Source organism: Aethalodelphis obliquidens, unplaced genomic scaffold (genome assembly GCF_003676395.1).
Source record: "Aethalodelphis obliquidens isolate GAN/ISIS:26980383/991018 unplaced genomic scaffold, ASM367639v1 scaffold36, whole genome shotgun sequence".
In the NCBI taxonomy this organism is placed as follows: Eukaryota; Metazoa; Chordata; class Mammalia; order Artiodactyla; family Delphinidae; genus Aethalodelphis; species Aethalodelphis obliquidens.
Window position 1 is genome coordinate 13825716 of NW_020837980.1, and position 24357 is coordinate 13850072.

Genomic DNA, 24357 nt, shown 5'->3' on the forward strand with positions numbered 1-24357 from the left:
GTGGGGTGAGCGAGCAGCTTCCCCAGCCTTGTGGGACACTGCATGAAGGACCTGCATTGCTTTCATCTCACCCAGAGACCAGCAAAGCTGAGATGGATAAAGGTGGCTAGAACAAGGAAGAAGGGCAGTGGCTACCGGCATCAGCCATGCAGTGGGAGTTACCATGGATCCCAGCCGGCTGCTCTGCAGAAAGCCTCAGTAACTTTCCCTACTGAAGAAACCAATAGCCAGCACAGCTGCCACAGACCCCCTGTAGATTTCATTGGTTTTGTTTTCCTCCACTGCACTGCCCCTGCCAGACCCTGAGATCCGCACTTGCAGCTAGCCCAGGCCTCAGTGGCTGCTCAAGTGCAAGGTGCAAGCCTATTCCCCATGACTGACCCCTTCCAACAGCCCCTCCAGCTGTGCACCTGCATGCCACTAGCCTGGCCTCTGTCACTGACGTCCACTGCCATGTGCACATCTGTGGTGAGATCTGGCACCTATGAGAGTGCACACTGACAGCCAAGATCCCCACAGCTGTGTCTGGGGCAGATTTGGCCCTTTCTCCTGTCACTGGTCTGCACCACTGGGCTCATCTGCAGCTAGCCCCCAAGCTGTGCACCTGCACACCCTTGTCCTGACTCTCGTCACTGGCTTTTACTGCCATGCACGTGCCCATGGAGAGAGACTGCAGCCACAGAAGTGCACTCCAACAGCCAGGATCCCTGCAGCTGCCAGTGCACCCACAGTTAGTCCTAACCCTTGAGACTGGCACTGCCCCCCACCCCCCAACTATATGAGTGTCTGCAGCCAGCCCCTGCCACTCCACAGGCGCCTGCAGCTGGCCCCCAGAGCTGTGAGTATGTACACCACCAGCTCCAGCAGCAACTGCTGCCTGCCCTGGTCTCTAGCTGCTGGACCTGGAGGCACCACTGAGGATCGCAACAGCCCTCGCAGCTACTGCAGATCTCCCTCACAGTGCTTACTGAGGACCACACGGTTGTCGATGCTGTGGACCCCAGTGACCTGAGCTGAGGAGACATCGTGACCCCCCCACCCCCGACCCGGCGTTGTCTCACAACCCTGCACTTGGTGCCCGTCACCACTCGGCCCAGGGTCACAGCACGTTCCAGTTGGCCCTCGCCTGTAGGTGAAGGTCTTTCCGTACTGAAGCCAGCCCATAAAGTCTGGAAGAGGTGACTGCTTCTTCCTGTATACAGACAGCTTTGCAAGGCTACAAGATCACAATGAATCAGGGAAATATGACACCACCAAAAGAATACAGTAAACTTCCAGCAACTGACCCCAAAGAAATGGAGATACAAGAATTGTCTGACAAACAATTCAAAATGATTGTCCTAAAGATGCTCAGAGGACCACAAGAGAACACAGAAAAAGAATTTAATGCACTTAGCATAACAATACAAGAACAGAATGAGAAATTCAACAAAGAGGTAGAAAACATAAGAAAGAACCAAACAGAAATCTTTGCGCTAAAGAATACAATGACTGAGCTGAAGAATTTGATAGACTAGACCAAGCAGAAGACTCAGTAAACTCAAAGACAGATTTCTTGAAATTACCCAGTTGGAGGAACAACAAAAAGAAGAAAAGGAATGAAGAAATGTCTGTCAACTATACTTCAATAAAAAAATACAGTAAAAAAAGAAAAGTGAGCGAATAAATCCTATGGGACTCACAGCCTCCTTTGTCTCTCTGTACACTAGGTAGCAGCCACCTACAAGTCACGGCCCTCCACAGAACAGTTCAAAACAGGTCTCTGATTCCCAGGGATTCCCCAATTTTTAAAGAATTTGTCAGGTTTGATGCCTCTCTCTGCATTTGTTGTTGTGGTAGTTGTTGATTTATAAATTTATTTTGGAATACAGCCTTTGTTTAATATGCCATTTTGATGGGGACCTCTCTGATGCATGTAATTAGCAATACAGTAAAAATTTGGATTAAATTATATCAAAAGTCCTCTTAAGTTTTACCCATTCTATGATTTTATGGTACGAGGCCGAATACTGGGGGGGAGGGGGGGAGAAAGACACAAAAAAGGGAAAAAAAAAATGGAAAGATATGATAGTTTAATGAAAGAATGTGGCCTTTGCAAATTGCAGACAGCCCTGATTTGAATCCTAACAAACTGAGCAGCCGACCCCAGGCAAGTTATTTACCCTTCCAGAACTTCAGTTTCCTTGATTCTGAAGTAAGATAATATGTATTGTTATGGGGTTGTGGGGAGAATTACATGAGACAATATATACAAAATGTATTAGAACTCCAGGAAGTGATAGCTATTATTAATAGTCACTAAAACCAATTTAAACCCATTCTTATATCAGGCTGTGCTTTAGAGATTTATGACATACCTCCCACACTCCCTTTTTTGCTCATTCAACTCAGAACAACTTTAATTCCAGATAAAGGCAGCCTGTAGCACTGATATCTTCTCCCAGGTTAGCTTCCTGATAGGTTTGTTCTTTCAAATAATACATGCATATGTTGAGATATCAGACTCAATTAGGATATGTTCATTTGCTGTCACTTGAGTTTTCCAATTTGAAGTCACACTCCTCTGTTTATAATGTACCAATTATTTTCAGGGTGTTCCAGAAAGGAATTTAAAGCAGGATATGGTGACTTTCAAACTATGGGAATTCAGTTACACAAAGAGCTTAGTGACACATGCACAATCAAATTTACAAAATGAATGAGGAAAAAAATCCTTGAAAATGTAATAACCGGTAGCAGAGATATTTTTAAATGAATGTTAGATTGTTCTGGAAGGTGTTAGCAGCTCTTCAGATGTATCTGAATAGCTGTGAAGAATAGATAATTATTAACAGAATTTGCCAAAGGGAGATATCTATTAAAAGTACAATAGCTTCCACAGTACTAGTGAAAGGACAGTTATTACAATCAACTGAAAAATATTGTGATTTGGCACTTGAGAACTCAGTCAGAAAGTAGTCTTGGAACAGGAATAAAATGTCTTACCTGGATACTTTCCAAATAGGCATAACTTCTAGAAGTTGGTTCAGATAAAACTGACTGTGGTCATCTTCATGCTGTAGACAGCAGAATATATTAATATTTATAGAGCGAATAGGAACGAATACCAGATAAAAATAGGTCCATAACTTCCTGCTGTCATTTTATTCACCTCTTTTGATAACTCTCATTTATCATTTTAATACTTTGTTTTAAAGACCTTATAAGACTCTCCTCAACTGTATAAGCATTCTTTTCAAAAGTAAAACAGAAAGCTGAGCTTTGGTTGAGGATAAACCCCAAGGATAGTTGAAAAACATCCTGCCATCACCAAGGTCAAACATTAATTTCTCCCAGCAGGAAGGCAGTTTTTCAGACACCAGTTCTCCCACATACGTGCACATTTTCTTTACATTTAGGCCACAAATCCGTGGCAGTATAAGACTTGACAGCTTGCCAGATTGGCCGGCAGACACAGAATGGACTCCTCCTTTTTTCAGATTTTCCATACCTTGCCACCAAAACGTCAGCATAAGAGAACCTTCCATCTCATGAACATTCAATTATGCTGATGAAAGACAACTACTGATAGGTGTAAGTTCCAGGAGTTATCAGATGGCACTGTATTTTTCTCCCAAGATGAGCAGGAACTACTCATCTTAAAATATGAGTCCTCTGGTCCACATGTATGCATGCACACACACATACACACACACAAACACACGTCATAACTCCTTGATTAGCTCTTCTGGAATGGGCATCCATGAAAACCCTATGCAAGTCTGCAGAAAATGCAAATATACTCCATCATAATTGCACTTTTTCACCACACAGTGACGTTAAGTTTGACAGCTGAATGAGTCCCTCCATGCCTGGGGTGCATGTAATCCTGTATGTCAGTACACACACAATGTATTTTTAAAGCTGCCTATTAGAATTTCTGACAGAAAACATCAGAAGGAAAACCTTTACATGGCTTAAGGTCAAAGGTAAATTAATTTTTATATTGGGTTGTATTGTGAGAAAGAAGAAGGAAACTAAGTAACATGGAAAGAATAAGGTTATTGTTATAATACCTTGAGTGCATGCTATGAAAAAAGAATGCTTTGTATAAATGCTAAGGAGCTTGAAAACATGAGGCTTACTCAGTAGGAATTTACCTCTAGAGTCAATGGCTGATGAAATCTGAAAGTATCATAGTGGTTAAGACAAATTTTTCTGCAGTAGAGAAAGCAAAACTTTAGGCATGGAGAGGACAGTGAAAGGGAAGGGAAAATAGAGAGTGAAAACCAGAGCCAGAATAGAGGTAGTAAGATTTGAAGTGTAGAATTTGGCATTTGCCTTATTTCAGAAGTTAAAACCAAAGCAGCATATAAATAATATGACTTATTTGAATCTTTCTGAATAGCATAATCATATTCATTTAAAAACCACTTTACTTGGCTTCCAGAGATACTTTTGGGGGAGGGGGAATTGTCCATTGTCATACAGTGACTTAACAAGAAAAAAATTTTATCTAAAGGATCTCAGAGTTGGAGGAAAGTTTGAGCAGTTGTCCATGGAATATATTGTGCAATTTATTTTTCTCCAAAAGTGAGGGCCATACCTTTGTCTTAATAAAAACATAAAGGTATTTTTTTCCTTTTTTTCATACAGAAATCTATTGCTGTAAATGTTTTGTGAATGTTTTCTTGAACTAGAAAGAAATCTTAATTTTATGATTAATGTCTACAATGTTGGCAATACTTTTGATCAAACTTGAAAGGAAGAAAAAATTTTTAAAAAGTGTCAGCCATTCACATCACTTCTAATCAAGACAGGAATTTAAAAATTTTGAAATATAGGATGATTTCTAAAGACTGTCAATGTGTTTTATGAATAATCTCATGGAACATGAATTAAATCACTATATATCAGTATAATAGAAGTGAGTTTAAAATAGAAAAGCCATCTAAGATGAATTGAGCTTTGCAGTGCCTTTTACAATTAGAATACTCTGAAATATCTACTGAAAGTTGATGGTGTCAATAAATTTAATAGAATGATAGCTATCATTATATTCCTAATATTATATAAAAAGAATATTATCAAGCCAATTTTATGTTGTTTTACTAGAAAGAAAATTTAGTTATTCATAAATGTTTAGCTTACAGCTGAAATTATGAAAATCATAGATAATTTTGACATTATTTTAAATAATAAGAGAGAAGACCATTCACCATTCCCTTACCATAGATATATAAAAGAAAAAAAATCATTGGTCATTTATTTTAAATATAGCAATTCAGACCATGAAGAAGGGTCACAAATTGATAAACTTTCTCAGTTATATTAAATTAATCAGCATACTATGTCTGTTCCTGAAAGAATATTTTATAAAACAAGGCAATTATTATTTTTTTTAAATTTTCTTCAAATACAAGGTTTTCAATTGAAATTATAATCTAATCTACTCAATGGGTATTAAAAGTTTACAACAAAAAGTGTGATGCATCAGATTGCAACATATACATCATTTTGACATAACACACCAATGTCTATGCTCCTCAATATTTTCAATATCATGAGTAAATTTTTGAAATTTTAAGTGTCTTAACTAACATTAATAAAGTTTTACAGTTTTTAATAGTAAAAGACTAAAATATCATATAGTCTAACATCCTATTGTTTTTGCTTTAGGGCTGTTATGAATTAATACATGTAAAGCCCTAATAACAGTGCCTGGCACCTAATATATACTTAATGTGGTTAATTATCATTGAATACCTATCATGGCCCAGACTTTGGGGTATGTGGATAAAGCTGTGGAAAACAAAACAACACCAAAAAAACATAAAGGTAGAATTTTGACTAATTGCTCTGAAACCACATCTAAAACTTTTGAGTGTAGCCCATAAGTTCTAAGTGTTTTTGTAATATAAATTGGTAGCATAAGGTATGTGAAGACTCACTGACTGGGCTCAAATCCAAGGTCCTCTACTTACCAGCTCCATGAATGTGACCTGAGGAAAGTCATGAGCACGCTGGGATTTAGTGTCCTTATTTATTTATTTTTTTGGTGTACGCGGGCCTCTCACTGTTGTGGCCTCTCCCGTTGCGGAGCACGGGCTCCGGACGGGCAGGCTCAGCGGCCTTGGCTCACGGGCCCAGCCCGGCCCACATGCTCCGTGGCATGTGGGATCTTCCCGGACTGGGGCACGAACCCGCATCCCCTGCATCGGCAGGCGGACTCTCAACCACTGCGCCACCAGGGAAGCCCTAGTGTCCTTATTTTTAATAATATTTGACATGTGGAATTGTTGTAAAGAGTAAATATGATAGAAATATTTAAGTTTCAGATGTAAAATATATGCTGGATACATATTACATCAAAGTAGTGGAGTTATATGCATTTCAGAATAAACCTTAATTTACATGAAACTGAAATATGTGTGATTTGTGAATTACTACCAATGTGATAGTTTCTTTTTTCTTTAACAATATACAACTTCTAAACGAGTAGAAATTTGATTTATACATTTTCTCTCCCACCCCCCATTGAAATGAAACATGATAATTTCAGCTTTTTCATCAACACTGAGGACAATTTGAAGACTCTTAGATTTATTAATGCTGAGGGTATTAGTTGTACTTTATAATGTTTCTTTGTGGAGAGTTCAGATGCATGGCCCTGGAGCTGTCAACACTGGCTGAGCTGGGTACCAATTCCAAAAGACATTTCTAAACAACTCTCTTTTGGCCTCATTATGTTATGTTCCACATAGATATATTGCAACCTAATGCACCACCTGACACTTTTTATGATGAAGCACCTCAGACTAGGAAAAAAAGTCATGCACTGGAAGTCTGTTATCTGATGTAAATGACAGGGTGATGGGATTTTTGCCTAAAGCAGGTAATTGGAAGATTCTACAGATAAAAACTGCTAAAATATCAAAGTTTACTGCATACTGTGCAATTTGGGTTTGAAGTAACTCAAGACACCACACAGGGAATAAAATTTATATCTAACACCATGAAACTGTCATTAAAGCACAGTAATCCCTTTCTAAGTAGTTTTATTATATATATTATGAATATTAATCTGTCCTGATTTAAACTGTGTTGACACCACCGTAGTCTTCAGATAGAACAAGAGTTGTGTTGTTTTTCTTCCTTCCATGGTTTCCCCTTTACTTTTTCTATTCCATTCATTTCCTGGTGGATTCATGGATAGTATGAATAAGATAACATTAATAAGTTACTCATAAATGATTTTTCAAGAGACTAGTAGATTTATCATACTGAGGTTGCAGTAGTGTGTTCATGTAATTGCTTCAGTCCAAATTGTTAACAGACATAAAGATAAATATTATGTTTCAGTAAATATACTCAAATAAATATGTATTCATTAAACATATTTTAATCACAAAATGGCAACAATCCGTAAGGATGGGAATATTGTCCTTAAAGTAATACATTTGCTAATTGAAACCAAAGCTAAGAAAGACTTACCTTTCGAGATAACTTTCCTGGAGATTCCCTATTTTTCTGTAGATTAAGTTGAATAACAGATTTATTTTTCTGAAATACTCTGTGGCTTCCCAAATAGTGATCGCTGAAAGAGAAAAAAAAAATACAGTTACTTCCTCCTATAATTTCCCCAAGTATATGTTCTCCTCCCTGACTTCATTTGCTTTTATTTTTGAAACTTAGTCTGGTTAAAAGTTTTATATCTATCCCTAGTTTTATTTATATCTATCTATCTACCTATCTATCTACTATCTATCTATCTATCTACCTATCTATCTATCATCTAGTATGTATATATACGTATATATCTCCTCATATTTTTAAAAATATTTTATTTATTTATTTATTATTTATGTATTTTGGCTGCACCAGGTCTTAACTGCGGCATGTGGGATCTTTAGTGGCAGCATGTGACTTCTTAGTTGCAGCATGTGGACTCTTAGTTGTGGCATGCATGCGGGATCTAGTTTCCCGACCAGGGATCAAACCCCGGGACCCCGCATTGGGAGCTCAGAGTCCTACCCACTGGACCACCAGGGAGATCCTTCCTCATATTGTTTTAAATGACAAGATATTACACGTATTTTCAAATGCATTACGTTAGAAGATGACTAGACACATTTAGAATAGACATAATAAAGAATACTTAACATATTCGAAGTTATTTTCACCCAGCCATCGCAAAGCTGAGGACAACATGCTTCTGGGAGGTCTAAGTGATGTCACAAAGTGTTTGTGGGGACCACTGTATCAAGGAAGCAGAGCCGTGTGGTAGAAATCTCATTGGCTTTAGAGACAGATTTACTAGCTTTGTGACCTTAGGCCAATTAAACTGTCTGAAACTCAGTATTTTCCTTTTTAGAGTTGGGATATTAATGTCTACGTCAAAGGTTTGACAAGCAGATTAAACAAAAAATATCCTTACACATTTCAGAAATTTCTAATGGTGTAATTATATTTTCCCTCTCCCTCCCTCCCTCCCTCCCTCCCTTCCTTCCTCTCTCTGTAAATATTTCCTAATCACAAATTAAATGATGAGCAGAATGAATTACTGATTCACCACAGTGTTTGGAATACAATCTGATTCCACTTCTTTTAAATGAAAGGCTTTTATTATATGATCTCCTTTATAGATTTAAATTTTGATATTTATAGTGACTTAATCATTAAAAAGGATGAATTATGTTAATGTAGCACATAACATAATGTAGAATTATGTTAAATACATGAAAGATTTCAGGAGAAAAAAAACCCTCATTAAAAATTTGGGGCCCTTCAGGTGATGTATTCATTTATCTGGAAAACCCATTAGAAGTTTGGGACCACCTATTTCTAACAATGTCCGACAGATAGAGCATTACTCTGTTGATATCTACTATATTCTCTGTAAATGTTATTTTGACAACTGCTATTTTTTAAGAAAATCCAACACCTATCCATTTTGGTGAGTGTTAGTGTTCACAGCATGTGTTCCCCCTTCTATTCCCATTCCTCCCATTAGTCTAAACTAGATTCCTGTTCCATTGCTATCATAGGGCTCTTATATTGTTCCTTGAGTTATTTCTACTGTGAGTCCAGACATAAGACATGGCCAGTGTATTCCCTGAGTTTCTGGAATCATTGATTCCTGCCTTCCTCCAAGGGCCATTCTTATATTCTGTCACGTATACTCAGGTTCCTCTCGTTTCATTTCCCCCAACCCTAATTGTTCTTTCCACACTTAGAATTCTGTTTTCCTCTTCCTATTCTGGGAACCACTTGAAGAGCAGTGACCCACCTTGCTCTCAAAGCTTCCTTTTCTTCAATGTGTTGAAGTCTGGACTCTGGACCCCAGTACAGTGAATTCAGCCTCAGATATGGCTACTGCTTTCCTGAACTACCTTATTTTACCCACCTGTATGTATGTCTCTTAGTAGGCTTACCAGATAAAATAGATGTCCAATAGATATGAATTTCAGATAACAATGAATAAAAATTTTTAGTATAAATACATTTTGTATAATATTTGATCCATACTTATACTAAGAAAAATTGGAGTTTTTGAAATTCAAATTTAACTGAACATTCTATATTTTTATTTGCTAAATCTGTCAATTCAACTCCCTTCTAAAAGTAGGTCCTAGTTCTTCTCTTATCTTTGCCTCACTCTGTATTTGTGGGTGTATGGCAGGGGTAGGGTCTGGGTAATTATCAGATTTTGGGTAATTAACAGACTTTGGAAGGAATATTTCCTCTATAAATTTTCTTTTTTTCTTTTAAGTTACATTATAGGAATATAGTCTAAGAGAAAACATTTGAATTGTACTAAATTGTGCAAAAAAAAGGTTTAAAAATTATTTCCCTTTTTCCAAAATAACAGTTACCAAGAGTTTATTGCATTTTTTTATAGGCTGACATAAATGGCCAACCACATACATTTATGTTAAAAATGAGATCAATTTTATTTTAGCTGTGTCTCTAACCTTAGATAAACTTCTTTTAACTTATTTTCTGAGACTTTGCTTCCTAATCAGAAAATTTAAAGTACTCCATTCATAGCAATACCATCTGATATGTTATTATAGGTTTGTATTAACCATATTTGTTTTTAAATTTTTTTCCTTCATTTTTTGGTATTATTTGAGTCCTGAGTCTCTTTTTTCTCTATCTTTACAGGCTTAGGAGACATAATTAATTTTAATCTTCTACTGGTTACCTAATTTTTTTCTAGTAAAACATATCTTAAATCTTTTCCGTTGCAACCTCAATCATTATTTATATCACACTCTCAAATAAATCTTAGAGCTTAATATGACTTTAATTCGGTTCTCTTTCATTATGCTACAATTGCCCAAGTAGGAATCATTTCAAATTTTTTCCAGATTCTTTTATAATTTACCTGATGAAATCGAGAAAAGTAGTAGATCAGTTGATCCAAAAAGTTATTAGATATGAGAATTATAAAAAAGACATATCTTAATATACTTTACTTTTAAACTAAAAATAGTTAAATAGCCTGTCAATAAGCAAAGTTTTGTTGCTAGAATAAAGAAAGCTGTTGATATAGGATGAAGGGTCTGTTGATTACAGTTTTGTGTCTTTCTGTCATAAACCAAACCTATAAGTAATTATCTTTAATTTCCAGCTCCAGCTTCTTTAATGAGGAACATATACTTGAAGTTGAGGAACAACCTGAATGGAGAATTGGTTTAGATTCCTATGATTATTCTAATCTCTTGAAGTTGTTTCTTCCACACTTAATTCAGCAGTAGTAGTTTTTAATGATCTATCTGGAATGCATTTGTTGAGTAAAGAGGGATATACAGCTCCAATTTTAGACATTTTTTCAACATAATAACAATTTGCCCGAACATCCCTAATTAATGAGGACATCTTTTCATCTCTGACTTACTATATTTATCACATGAACAATTTTCATAAATATCTGTTTCTGGACAACTTTATCTATTTCTTTCCAATATTTTTGCTTCCTTTAACTTTCTTATCCTAATGTGATGTCTAGGATGCTTGGCACACTGTTGAATAGTAGTAATGAAAATAGACATCCGTCTCTTTTTCTTGGCTTTATAGAGAATGCATAGAATGATGAACAAATACGATATTTACTGTGTCCCTGGTACATACTTTTATTGTCTGTTTTGTTAATGATTTTTTTAAATTATGAATAAGCTTCAGATTTTACTTAATGAGTTTTCTGCATCTACTGGATACATCATATTGAGAAGATCATTTTTTCCTTGAATATGTTAATATATTAATTGTATCAGTAGATTTTTCCAATGTATAAGTATAATTATCTTTACATTCTTGGGTAGATGCATCCACTGGTAGATTTAATTTGCAATTTTTAAAGTTTCTTTTTTCTACATAGAAAAATTTAGATTGGCCTATAATCTTAATGTTTTGTGTTTAATCTTTGTTTTAGGCATTACAATTAAACTAGCCTTGTAAACTGCATACACCTTTTTCTCAGTCCTGGAACAGTTCATATAATTGAGAATTATCCATTCCCTCAAAGTTTGGTGCAATTTGCCTAAAACTTCATTTTCTGCTCCCCACTGCTCTTTGTTGTATTTCATATATATACTTCTTGAGCTAATTTTGAAATTCATGATTCCTTAGGAAATTGTCTATTTTTTTACAAAGCTGTCAAACAGATGTCCCAAGTCCCTTCTATTTTAAATATCTTTTGACATTTACCTGGGATCTCTACAATCCGTTTGCAGTCGTTTTTTCCTTTGTGTGCTGTCACTCTTTCTTGTTTTACCAGAAGGTTTTTTATTAATATTTTTTCCTGTCATTTCATGAGAATTTTGGTGGGCTGGTAGGTGTATTTGCATTTTCAGTCTAATGTATTAATCCAGTTCTGAAGATATATAATTATCGTTTTAATTATGGGAATAATTTTGCATGACGAGAGAGCTCAAAAACTGGAAAGGAAGGACTTTTCTGGTCTAACTCTCTCATTTTTCAAGTAAGGACACTGGGTTCAACCAAATAAGACCAGAGATTAGAACATAAATATTTGGAGTAAATATAGCGTACTTGAAGTTTACTTATAGATTCAAGCATTCCTGTTATAATGTGATGCACGTGTTTCTTCTTGTAAAAGGGAGGATTGAGGTGTTCTGCAAATTGTGGACTAAAAATAAAAGATCTCATGGGAAAATAGGGCTGGAAGAGACCACTCAAATCAATACAGGTCTCTAAGCAGAGTGTGTGTGCTTGTGTGCGCACGTGCGCGCGCACACACACACACACACACACACACACACACACACACACACACCCCTTAGTACAAAACACATCTAATTTCAAAAATTTAAAGACATACTATAGTAAATAACAGACCTGGCTTTTAAAAATGTCTTTAGCTTGGTGGAAGAGGATATAAGAAAGGTTTTTGATGCTGCTGAATATAGAGATGAGGGCAAAATGTACAAAAATTGTGGAGAATTCTTCAGTAAACATTTTCAAGACAGAGCCTGAGACCAAGTTGAGAAAAAAAATGCATGTTGGGTGAATGATCACTGGTCACTGGTATACTACTGTCGCCCTCAGCAGCTTCATGTGTACTTTGCATTCAGCCACTGTTACTTAGTGGAGCAAAACATTCATATGCCAGAAAAATTTACCAGTATGAAGGTGACTACTCTGAATAAACTAATTCATGTTACAGAATTATGTCATATTGCAGAAGAATTTGTACTTGGTACATCTTTTTTTGGGATATCATGTTTAAAATACTAAACAGTCCTTTTTGTGTGTGTTAGCAATAACAAAAACTATTACTGTGCTATGTCCCTTAAGATTAAGTCTCTGATGTTATTGAAAGGACTACAGATCCTCCAATAACCCTCACACTTTCTAAGAGCTGGAAATTACTGTTCACCACTTTACCATAACTCTGTTTGGCAAGACCACCATTTTGATTAATTTGTCTTTGATGATCAAGGGCTACACTATTCAATATTGTAACTCTTAGACACTTTTGGCTACTGAGCACTTGCAATGTGGCTATCTGAATTAAGATGTGCTGTAAGCGTAAAATACACACTGAATTTTGAAGACTTAGCATAAAAAAGGAATAGAAAACATCTCAATATGTTTTTAATTCTGATTACATGGTTAAATGATAATGTGTTTGGTATATTGAGCTAAATAAAATATTACATTAGGGAATTCCCTTTCGGTCCAGTGGTTAGGACTCAGTGCTTTCACTGGCAAGGGTGCAGGTTCAATCCCTGGTCTGGGAACTAAGATCCCGCAGGCCAGGTGGCATGGCCAAAAGAAACAGAAAAATTACATTGAAATTTATTTCCACCTGTTTCTTTTTATTTATTTTTTTAATGTGGCTAGTAGAAAACTCAGTTATGTGGCCCACATTATATTTCTGTTAGACAATGTTGATCTACAGAAAATGAAAGAGAAGAGAGAAAAAGAAAATAAAGCATTAAAGAATAGAAAGAAAGGTGGTAGGTAGAATTTAGTTAGTAAATGGGATAAGGAAAATTAAATTTCTGTTCAAGGACTCTAGGTATTGGAAAAATATGGGAAGAAAGACTACCACATCAAGAGAAGGAGAATTGAAAAATATTAAAAATATTGCTGCTAAGGTGGGTAATGTGGAGAGCAGAGTTCGAGCACTAAGAGAACTGGCCGCAGTAGGTATTACTATGCTTATAATGTGAACATTGGTATTTTCTATCTCAGATTATACAAACTAGGTGTTTTTCTCAATCTGGTAACATTTCAAATATGGGTGCTTAGTAGTTTTATTTAATAATAATGTAAAAACTTCAACTGTTAAATGAACTCAATCTCTATGATACAATCAAAAGTTTAGTTTTTTCTTCATATATACTCGTAAATAAAAATTCTGCACATCCATTTATTTATTCTCTCAACAAATATTTGATTCCAGCTATGTGCTTGTTGCTATCTTAGGAACTGTTTTCTGAATATAACTGTCATTTAAGATGAACACCAAAAGGCTGAATCCTTGTACATAATTACTCCTATTTCCTATTCATAAGTAGCTCATATTATTTTAAAGTTTATCACATGAGCAGTTTGTACAATGGAAATATGTATATATTAAGAGATTAATAGTATTAACACCAAAAAGCCACGTGCAGATACTTTAAATTTCTCCTACAGGCAAAAAAGACATCCTAAATAATGTCCAACCTATGAATACTGATTCAGCCTAAGAACTTGAAAACTCACATTTATCAACATTACTCTTTCATCAGGATGAATACATATTCTTATTTTATAGGATCACTAGATCTAAATTTTCTCCATTCTGATGTATAGGAAGTAGTTACAGAGATGTTTTGTGAAATATTACAGTCATAGGTAGAAAAAGGTATTTTAATTTTTTTTTTTTTTTTTTTTTTTTTCGGTACGCGGGCCTCTCACCGCTGTGGCCTCCCCCGTTTCGGAGCATAGGCTCCGGACGCGCAAGCCCAGCGGCCATGGCTCACGGGCCCAGCCGCTCCGCGGCACGTGGGATCCTCCCGAATCGGGGCACGAACCCGCGTCCCCCGCATCGGCAGGCGGACTCCCAACCACTGCGCCACCAGGGAAGCCCGGTATTTTAATTTTATCTTACAAATATTGAGAGTCAGGATTGCTGACAGCTATTAAATGTTTCTTTAAGAAAACTCAGTAATTAAGCTGACTTTTAATACTTTGACTAAGAAATGTAAGGTGAGTACGACAAGACATTAAAATATTAATAATACAATGGTACTCCACAGAGCACTTTTCGGGTACTTATTTATGTACACACACATGAACACACACACATGCACACCCACACATTCCTTTGGTATTTGCCACTTAAAAATTTCTATGATGTTATATTGATATCTACCATATCTTTAGTTCCAGTGAGCTTTGTAACTAGTGGAAATGCCTTGGATTTTATGCTTAAAGTGGTATTTATTGCTGGCTCAGCATAGATAAATATCAGCGATATGTTGTTTTCCTCAACCAGTGCTCCTCTCATTTATAGTTATTTTGCTTTCAGGGGAACCTTGAGTAAGAAAGTTAAACTTCATGAATTGGAGAGACAAGCATAGGGGAAATTCTAAAACTATAGCTCACAGCCATGGGGTGGTTAGTTGAGGAGGGTCATGGTTTTGAACAGAGGCCTTCGATGGAGCATAAATGGATACCAACAGCAACTACTCAAGGGAAAACTGGACGTAAAAGATCTTGCCCCATTTTTTTTAATTCCCTCCAGCCTGTAAAAAGGCAACTATCCCTAGTGCTTCTTCACTTGAATATGGCTGTATTCCTTTACATATATAGTATACATACTTTTTTAAATTCAAAAATAAAATGAAATTGAACATATTGCAAGGGATTTTTTTTTAATCTAGAGGAAAAGTTTTATAACAACTTCCAATTTTACAGTGCCTCCTCTATTAAGCTATGTATGCATAAAAGAAAAGTAGGGCTTCCCTGGTGGCGCAGTGGTTAAGAATCCACCTGCCAGTGCAGGGAACATGGATTTGAGCCCTGGTCCAGGAAGATCTCACATGCTGCGGAGCAGCTAAGCCCATGTGCCACAACTACTGAGCCTGTGCTTTAGAGCCCGTGAGCTACAACTACTGAAGCCCGGCACCTAGAGCCCAAGCTCTGCAACAAGAGAAGCCACTGCAATGAGAAGCCACGCACCGCAACAAAGAGTAGCCCCCGCTCGCCACAACTAGAGAAAGCCCGTGTGCAGCAACAAAGACCCAACGCAGCCAAAAAAAAAAAAAAAAAAAGAAAAGAAAAGTAACAACAGTCTATATAAATGAAGTTAATTAAGACAGAGGGTCAGGACTTCCCCGGTGGCACAGTGTTTAAGAATCCACTTGCTTAATGGGGACAAGGGTTTGATTCCTGGTCCGGGAAGATCCCACATGCCATGGAGCAACTAAGACCATGAGCCACAACTACTGAGCCTGTGTGCTACAACTACTGAAGCCCGCGTGCCTAGAGCCTGTGCTCCAAAACAAGAGAAGCCACCACAATGAGCAGCCCGTTGACCGCAATGAAGAGTAGCCCCTGCTCGCTGCAACTAGAGAAAGACCACACGCAGCAATGAAGACCCAACACAGGCGCAAAAAAAAAAAAAAAAAAAAGAGGGTCAATAAGAAAGAAACACAGCAGTGAAACTGGAACTTTGTATCTTTTGCAAAAATATATACTGAGCTCCAGGGAGATTTTTTTTGAGTTATTTTATGTAAAATTTGTAATATAGTCACCAACTTGGGAGATCAAAAATATGGATTTTATTCCATTTCAAGTTTCATTATTTCTCACACAAATGTCCAGAGAAGAAACATTCTGTGGATTTTCCTAATACAAAACATTCAAGAACTAAGATTAAAATAGCATATGTAAGCCTTATTAAAGTGATATTGGCTAATTTGAAACATTATGTAATTCAGATATTCTTAGCTAATAATTTCTTTACCTTGTTTAAGATAAATAGAGCACTAGGCTATTTAAACCTCAATTAATTCAAAATTAGGGGGATTAATAATTCTTAGCTTTTAGAAGTAAACAAGACTTGAGTAAGCAAAAATAACTTGATAGATGCATGTTGGCTATTACAGTTTTAGGTATAATAAAGTTAAATTATATACCTGCATTTTGTTCTGATTTGCCTTGTCTTCATGAAAAAATCATGCAATAGCTTTGTGACTCTTTTCATCAAGTCTGTTGGTTAATGATGCTTGCACAATCACAAAGCTTTAAAAAAAAGCATGGAGCTGAAATATGCTATAATTTTTACATGTTTCTTTCAATAATAAACATCTTTATTTAGTGTAAGCTCTTTGGGGAATTGCTTTCAAATGAAGATATGTATAGAGTATTCACAGACTAGGACATTTGTTCTAGTACAGTTACTGGCTAGAACCAAATGCAAGTTTGTATATATTACTATTATTAATTTTTAGTTAACTATTTATTAAAGATAGCAACCAAAGTTAATTTTAAAGTGTTAGGAAGAGTACTTTGAAGGAGATCCAAAACTAAACTGAAGTAACTCAAGATACTCTTAATGAATGATTTATTAACAGAACATGTTTTCATTATTTGTGAGAGCTCTCAAAGTGATGATATTCCTTCCTATACTCTGACATGGTTCTGTGATTTTTATAAGAAGAAAGCAAAGTTATGTAAAAGAGAAACACACCTTAATCTATTTATTTGCTCAAAGTAAATCTAAAAAGTTATAACAGATTAGATTATAATATTGTAATTCTTAGCTGTTCTGAATGTGCTGAAACTAATCAATTTGTTCCAGTTTGCTAAATGAAATCCTTAATTTCATTGAGAATAAAAAGACTCATTCCACACCACCCCAGGAATATATGTAACTGAGTTTTGTTTTGTTTTTTTTCGGTAAGCGGGCCTCTCACTGTTGTGGCCTCTCCCATTGCGGAGCACAGGCTCCGGACGCTCAGGCTCAGCGGCCATGGCTCACAGTTCCCAGCTGCTCCGTGGCATGTGGGATCCTCCCGGACCGGGGCACGAACCCGTGTCCCCTTCATTGGCAGGCGGACTCTCAACCACTGCTCCACCAGGGAAGCCCTGTAACTGAGTTTTTACTGCTAATGAGTATAATCTATTACCTTAAACTTTATAAAATATTACCTAGCCTTTTCCTCACTGGTACTTAATAGTCTGACTTTTACTTTGAATAAAAGACAATTCCAATTTATAATCAAGTGTTTAAAGAATAAATTAATACTAATTGGAATGGGATTAGCTAAAACATTTTTTAACCTAGAAGTTTTCTTAAGATTATTAAAAAATTCTGATTAGATTTAATTTTTGAAGAGGATTTTCTTACTCTAGTCAAAGAAATTCAACATTTTCTCTCCTAGGAGAGGTCAGGAAAGAGAAAAGGGACTCCAGAGTAGAAAACCAGATCAGACTAATCAATGCTGGTGGTGAATCAAGAGGTAGATACTGTTTCTTAATTTAGATTTAAGAATATATATGACAGTTTCAAAGTAAGATTTTTAATCACCATAGGTTTTCTTTTTCTTTTCTTTTACACTTTTTTAGTATTTGACAAGAGTCAATTAAATAATAAAAGTTTTCTTTTGTCTTGTTTAAGTCAAGGATGTAAAACGTGGCCATAACTGTAAGCAATAGGCCCAAGCAGAATTTTCAAGAAGGATTATTTACTTTCTCCTTATGCGGCTTACTAGTGACAATGCAGTCATGATTTATTCAACTATAGCTTTTAGGTACAGTACATTTTATTTATTCTGCAGTACAGAAGCTGGTAAGGAAAATTGTTTTTAAGTTCAATTAGAAAGTAAGACTTATAGCAAGATTTTTGAGAAAAGAAATTACTCAAATCACATAGATTAGGAGTAAGAAACAGAAAAACCTGCACTCCTAGAAAATATCAGGCTCTTAGATAATAAAGGATAAAATTATGAAGTAGCATTATACTTCATATATTATAAATATATGAGTCTAGGAGAAGGTACAACTACTCTTACTCTCTGGAAAGAAAGCAGACACAGGAACACTCTAGGAAACAGTCTTTCTGTCCCTAGGTCTTTATATCTGTGCTGCATCTCATGGAAAAGACAGGAAGTTATAGTCTCTATCCTCAGGTCTGCCACTGCATAAGCCTAAGGGGGTCTGTCTACTCAATAAGATCATGAGAACTGGGGAAATGGGATTACCAAGGACACTACGACCGTGGTAGTTAACTTGGGGTCTAAAACCAGGAATGTAATGGAAGATGCTAATATTTTTTATTATTTCTCAGTTTAATTTATTCTGATTTGCTGATTCGGTATCCGTGCTTCATATTGCTCACAACTTTGTTTTAAGCTGCCAACAGCCAGTGATGAAACTGATAAAGTTCTAATGCTTTCATTTACTCTTTGCTTATAATTTAAAAACCCTGTTTGTAAAGCAGTTTTTGAGGAGAAGACTGATATTTAATGAAACTCTTTTTTATGGTAATTGAAGTACCTAATAAGACTAGCATGATATCCAAGTATAAGAGGTCAGAAACTTTCTCATTTAGAGAAGAGTTATGGAGATGTGTTATTAGAGTGAGTTACTAGATTTATAAAAGCGTTTAACCGGGAGAGGGAGTGCCAGAGCAAGAGGCAGAGTGAGAATGGAATATTTTAATTGACAGAAAGAGTTTGTCATACTAGAATAAAATGAGTATTTAATGAGCTGTAAAAATAATATAGTTGACCTTTAAAAAGAGGAATTTTGGCTTGCTAGGAAAGTTATCTTTCTTAATTTTTAAATATGCTACGAAGTATAACATCTTATTTCGTTGATTAAATTCAATATTTGTGCAAGGTACTGGTTTTAAAAAAATGTGTAAATTTTTTTTTCATTGAGTCAAAATTCTTAGGTCACTAATATCCCTGGTCTCTAATATCTTGCTACTTGAAATGTGAACCATGGACCATGAGCATGAGCATCACCCAGAAGTCTGTTAGAAATGCAGTCTCCTCCCTATCCCAGACCAAGTGAGTCAGAATCTGTTTTTTAACAAGATCCTCAGGTGATTCATATGCAAATTAAAGTTTGAGAACAGTTTTAACATATCAATATAAATATAGATTTATGTGTAATTTGTGTCTGTCTATCCTCCTGTTTATTTACATTCCCCCCCCTTTCCAGGATTTTATTTACTACTTGACTAACCCTGGTTAAGACAGATGAATTCAATAAAATAGCAAAATATGACTTAAGGAGGAAATTAAAAAATAGAGAATCACAAAACTACTGCTAGCAAAGTAGTGAAAAAGTATCCTGACCATTGACATTTAATTTTGATGATGAAAGGTTTTAGCTACTTCCTCAAAACTTGGTTAGTTCAAGTAGTTATTTTTTTTGTGACTATTTTAACAGACTGATACACCTTCTGGAAGAAACCAAGGAGTTTAAATTTTAAGGATTTGCCCTTATCTAATCCAAAGTAGATGAGAAACTGCAAAAGTAGAAACTAAATATAATTTATCACTATCTTCATAAAACAGGTTAAGGAACATAGTTCTGATAACATAAGGGGAGTTTAAAATGAAAAATCTTTCTACATCATTCTACAACAGTAATAGTGGGGGTTTTTTTTGGAGGGGGAATACTTATCCATTTTTTAGTTTATTATATTTTAACAACCATATAATATTTTTAATTGATTTAGAACTATGATTCACAGGAGCTCATAGCAATCCATATATAATGAAAGGACTAGTAGAGGCTTAATAAAATTTTACACTTGTAATTAAATATTACTAAAATATAATCCTACAGCTTATTTTTACAGTAGAAAAATATATTAAAAATGCAGTTTTTAAGAGGAAAAGAATTTGAAGTTAAAGGAGGTTAACTCATTTTGCCAAATCAACGGTGTTAGAGAGTAGTGTTACAAATAGTGGGAAGGATTTGTTTTCATATTCTTCATTTGCTTAAACAGTCTCAAGATACCAAAAAGAAAATCAATTTTTACCTAATCAGAAATTTGGAAATGACAGAAAGTCCATCTTCTGTGATTATGATTTAACATTATTTTAGTCAAAGCATTTCTAAACACTTCCTGATTAAAAGTTTTAAAAAATTTTATACACGTCAGAAAATGAGTGTTCTGTAAGTTATGTGTCTTTTCCTTGAGTTTGACCTAAACGCTGTATGTTGAATTATAAGCTCAATATATGTTGTGTTTATTGCACAATATATGGTCATTATTCTTAATGAAGCGTTATCCTGTAATTTTTGTTTTCAAGTTGCCCTTTATCATGAAAGGAGGCTTTGTAATAGAGTGGAAAGACTGTGGGCTTCAGAGTCAGATAAACCTGTGCCATCCTGACTTTGCTGCTTCCAATTTTATGACCTTTAGCAAGTCATTTAATTTCTTTTTAGCCTCAGTTTTCCCATATGCAAAATGGGAATAATTATGCCTTTCTTTTATGAGAATGGGTGGCATTATATGTGAAAATTCTAGCCCAGGGCTTGCCTGGTGGCGCAGTGGTTGAGAGTCCCCCTGCCGATGCAGGGGACGCGGGTTCGTGCCCCGGTCCGGGAAGATCCTACATGCCGCGGAGCGGCTGGGCCCGTGAGCCATGGCCGCTGAGCCTGCGCGTCCGGAGCTTGTGCTCCGCAACGGGAGAGGCCGCAACAGTGAGAGGCCCGCGGACCGCAAAAAAAAAAAAGAAAAAAAAAAAAAATTCTAGCCCATAAGAGGCTTTTAATAAGTAAAATCAATTTTCTTATTGTTTTTATTGTTATAATATTATTTTCAGTTCTATGCAACTTGCTTAAGCATTCCTGCTTTTATCAGAGATCCAGTTTTCCAAATGCCTCATTATCTTTCTGGTTGTTAAGATTAAAAAAAAATTATATTTGTTTGAACTCCTGCTGATCTTTCAGGGAAGGAAAGTTCCTCCTTCAGGGCACGGCTAACCTCTTCATCTGTCTTTTTGATCCCATCTTCTCTCAACTCCTCACCATTGATATATTCTCTGCCTTCAATACTTCCCTCTCCATTGGTTCTTTCCCTTCAGCTTATGAATATTTTCAAATCTCTCTTATCCACATTCCCCAAATCTCCAGACTGATTCTCCTCAGCATCTAAAGCCCCATTTTTCTCCAGGCTTTTATCACCACTCATTACTTCTGAGAGAGTAGTCTGCTTATGTGTTTCTGTTTAGCACCTTCCATTCTCCTTAGCTCATTGCAATCTTGCTGTTTTCTCCTCCGTTTTAGTAAACTTGTTCTTATTTGAATCACCAACTTATTTTGTAATTGCCATATTTAATGATGATTTTTCAATCCTCATGTGATTTATTTTCAGTATTTGATACTATTTACTTAGTACTTGAAACTTTCTCTTCCCTTCTTGTGAAAGGCACATTTTCCAAGGTGTCCTGCAACTTAAATTGCTTTTTTCCAATTTCCTTTTTCTGCTCCTCCTCCTCCTTCCATCTTTTATATGTTAATGTTCTCAGGATCCTTTCTTTTGTCATTTTCCCTACAAGACTGCATCTGTCTCTAAGACTTCCATTCCTTCTTAGAGCTAACAGTTCCTTAACCCACACCAGATTTCCTAAAATCTGGGCCATTTTCTCAATAACAGATGACCCTTGGCACTCACATACTCAATGTGTTTCAGACTTGATTATTTTATAACCTTAAACTTCCATTTCTCTGATAACTATCATCATTACTGAACTCACAGCAAAACTAGTCATCATCTTCTACTCCCTCCAGGCAATCCCACTGTCAACTAAAGAATGTTGCTCACCATATGGCTCTACAAGGATTGAGTCATTAGCCACTGCAGTTGCTGACCTCCACGCCGTGCTAGGAGTTCAGGGCAGAGATCAGAAATGAGGCATTCTGTGCTCTGGAAAAACTGGCAGAGCTTGCTTTCAGATAGTTAGATATTTTCAGGAGAAAAGTTTATGATTCCAGTTTCTTGCATCTTTCCATACTTAGGAATGCACGAAAATCATTAACTAGGATATCTGTGCCTCCTGACTAGCAGTAACCTTCTACTGAGATGTGTTTGATTGCATGTACCCCTTCTCCAAAATCACATATAAGCTGATGTCTCCACCGTAACTCTTCAAAGCAGTTCCTCAGAGATAGCTGAGAGGCTATAGTCCTCACCAAGTCCCCCGTAAACATTGTAACGCACAGCTTTCACGTTGCACTTTTTTATTTCAGTTGACATCACATATTTAGTTGCCAAGTTCCATTAATTCCACTGTTTTAATAATACTCCAGGGATTTAATAGTTCCTGTTTAGCCCCACTGCTGCTACTTTAGCTCAAGCTCTGTCACCTTTCATATGTTCAGTTATGTTCTCCTAACTCGAGTTTTTAACTCTTTTTAAGCATACATTACTGTTCATATGATCACTTAAATGCTTCTCCCATCCTCCAAAATAATTTATTTCCTTAATCTCTTGATAGCAAAAAAAGACATGTTTATTGTAGACATTTTGTAAGTAAAAAAAGAAATGAATGAATATTATCTGTATTGTAGTTCTTTTTCAAGGAGTGGCTACTCGAACATTTTAGTGTATAGGATTTCATTTAGTGTATAGGATTACATTTTCATGTATAGGATTTCTATTTCTTTTCCAAATAGTAATATACTTATTTTAACAAATATTAATATATTAAAATGTGGTTTGAAAATATATCTTGTCACCCTTAAAAACAATGATACATGCTTTCATATCAAGATATATGATATTGTATTTTTATTAATTTATAAATTCTATGGCATATTATAATGAAATTATGTTCACAATTTTACCACTATTTTTGAGTACTATTGGAGAGTTAGTTTTTTTCTTAGTATTAGAAATTATGCTATGGTGAATGTAGAATTTTGTATTTAAGTCTTTTTGTATAATTATGATTGTTGCTTAGAAATATTTGTAGAAGCAGAATTGCTGAAACACATATGTTTTCGACACATTTCTATAGACTTCTGACACATTTTTGACAAAATTCCCTTTAGAGAATGCTATATCAGATTAAATTCCTAGCAGCTGTTTGGATTTTGTCCATTTTCCCACTGAATTTCATCATAATAAATATTTTAACAATTTGATAGGCAAAGATGGCATCTCATTGTTTTAACTGCATGTTTGTCATTAAACTCTTTAAATAATTTCTTGTCCACTGAATTGCTATTCACGTTCTTAGCCTGTTTTTTTATCTTGATAATTATTATTTTTTAATTTATGCACATTTTATATGTTCTAAAGCTATTAACATTTAAGCTATTAAGTACTTATTTCTTTCCTCAGTATTTACAGTTTAAATACATATTCGTCATTGACTTTCCTTTGCACCATTTCCTTATTCTTGCTGTTAATCCATCTCTCTTTGATCTACAGGTAGTTGGTGTATAATAAAACTAATACTGCACTCACAATAGGGCATTGTAATAACTGATGACATGGCTTTATGAATTCCTTAGCCAAGGAAAAAGGCAAGGATTATATCTAAATCGTCTTTGTATTCTCAGTGATAAACCAAATCCCTTGCACACGTGTGCACTTAGTAGGTGTTGAATTGGACTGTTATAATCCCTGCACAACTGTGTATAATTTCCACCCCATGCTCCAGCATGAAGAACCATTTGCTATTTTCTGAATCCTGTTCACGGGATTTTTAGTATTGTTTTATAGTTAAGAGCCAAGGTTATGCAGGCAGCCAACCTGGGTTTGAGTTCAGGCTTGACCCTACCAGCTTCCTAGTTGTGTCACCTTGAACAAAGCCTCAGGTTGCCCATCTGTAAAATGGGTTATTATAGTGTCTGTATCATTGATATATTGTAAGACTTAGA

At 35.7% G+C, this 24357-nt stretch overlaps 1 protein-coding gene across 12 annotated transcripts in view; it reads right to left on the reverse strand.

Moving 5' to 3' along the window:
* The window catches only part of PIK3C2G (phosphatidylinositol-4-phosphate 3-kinase catalytic subunit type 2 gamma), a 369692-nt gene that overhangs the window by 299021 nt on the left and 46314 nt on the right, over window positions 1-24357 (reverse strand). For all 12 annotated transcript variants that reach the window (XR_003437791.1, XM_027129484.1, XM_027129485.1 and 9 more), the window contains 2 exons: window positions 7474-7576; window positions 2986-3056 (listed from right to left, as the gene is read on the reverse strand). Coding sequence is in view for 11 of the 12 variants with exons in the window: in XM_027129484.1 (XP_026985285.1) it covers window positions 2986-3056; window positions 7474-7576 (174 nt within the window). In the remaining variant the exon portion in view is untranslated. The remainder of the gene's footprint in view (window positions 1-2985; window positions 3057-7473; window positions 7577-24357) is intronic.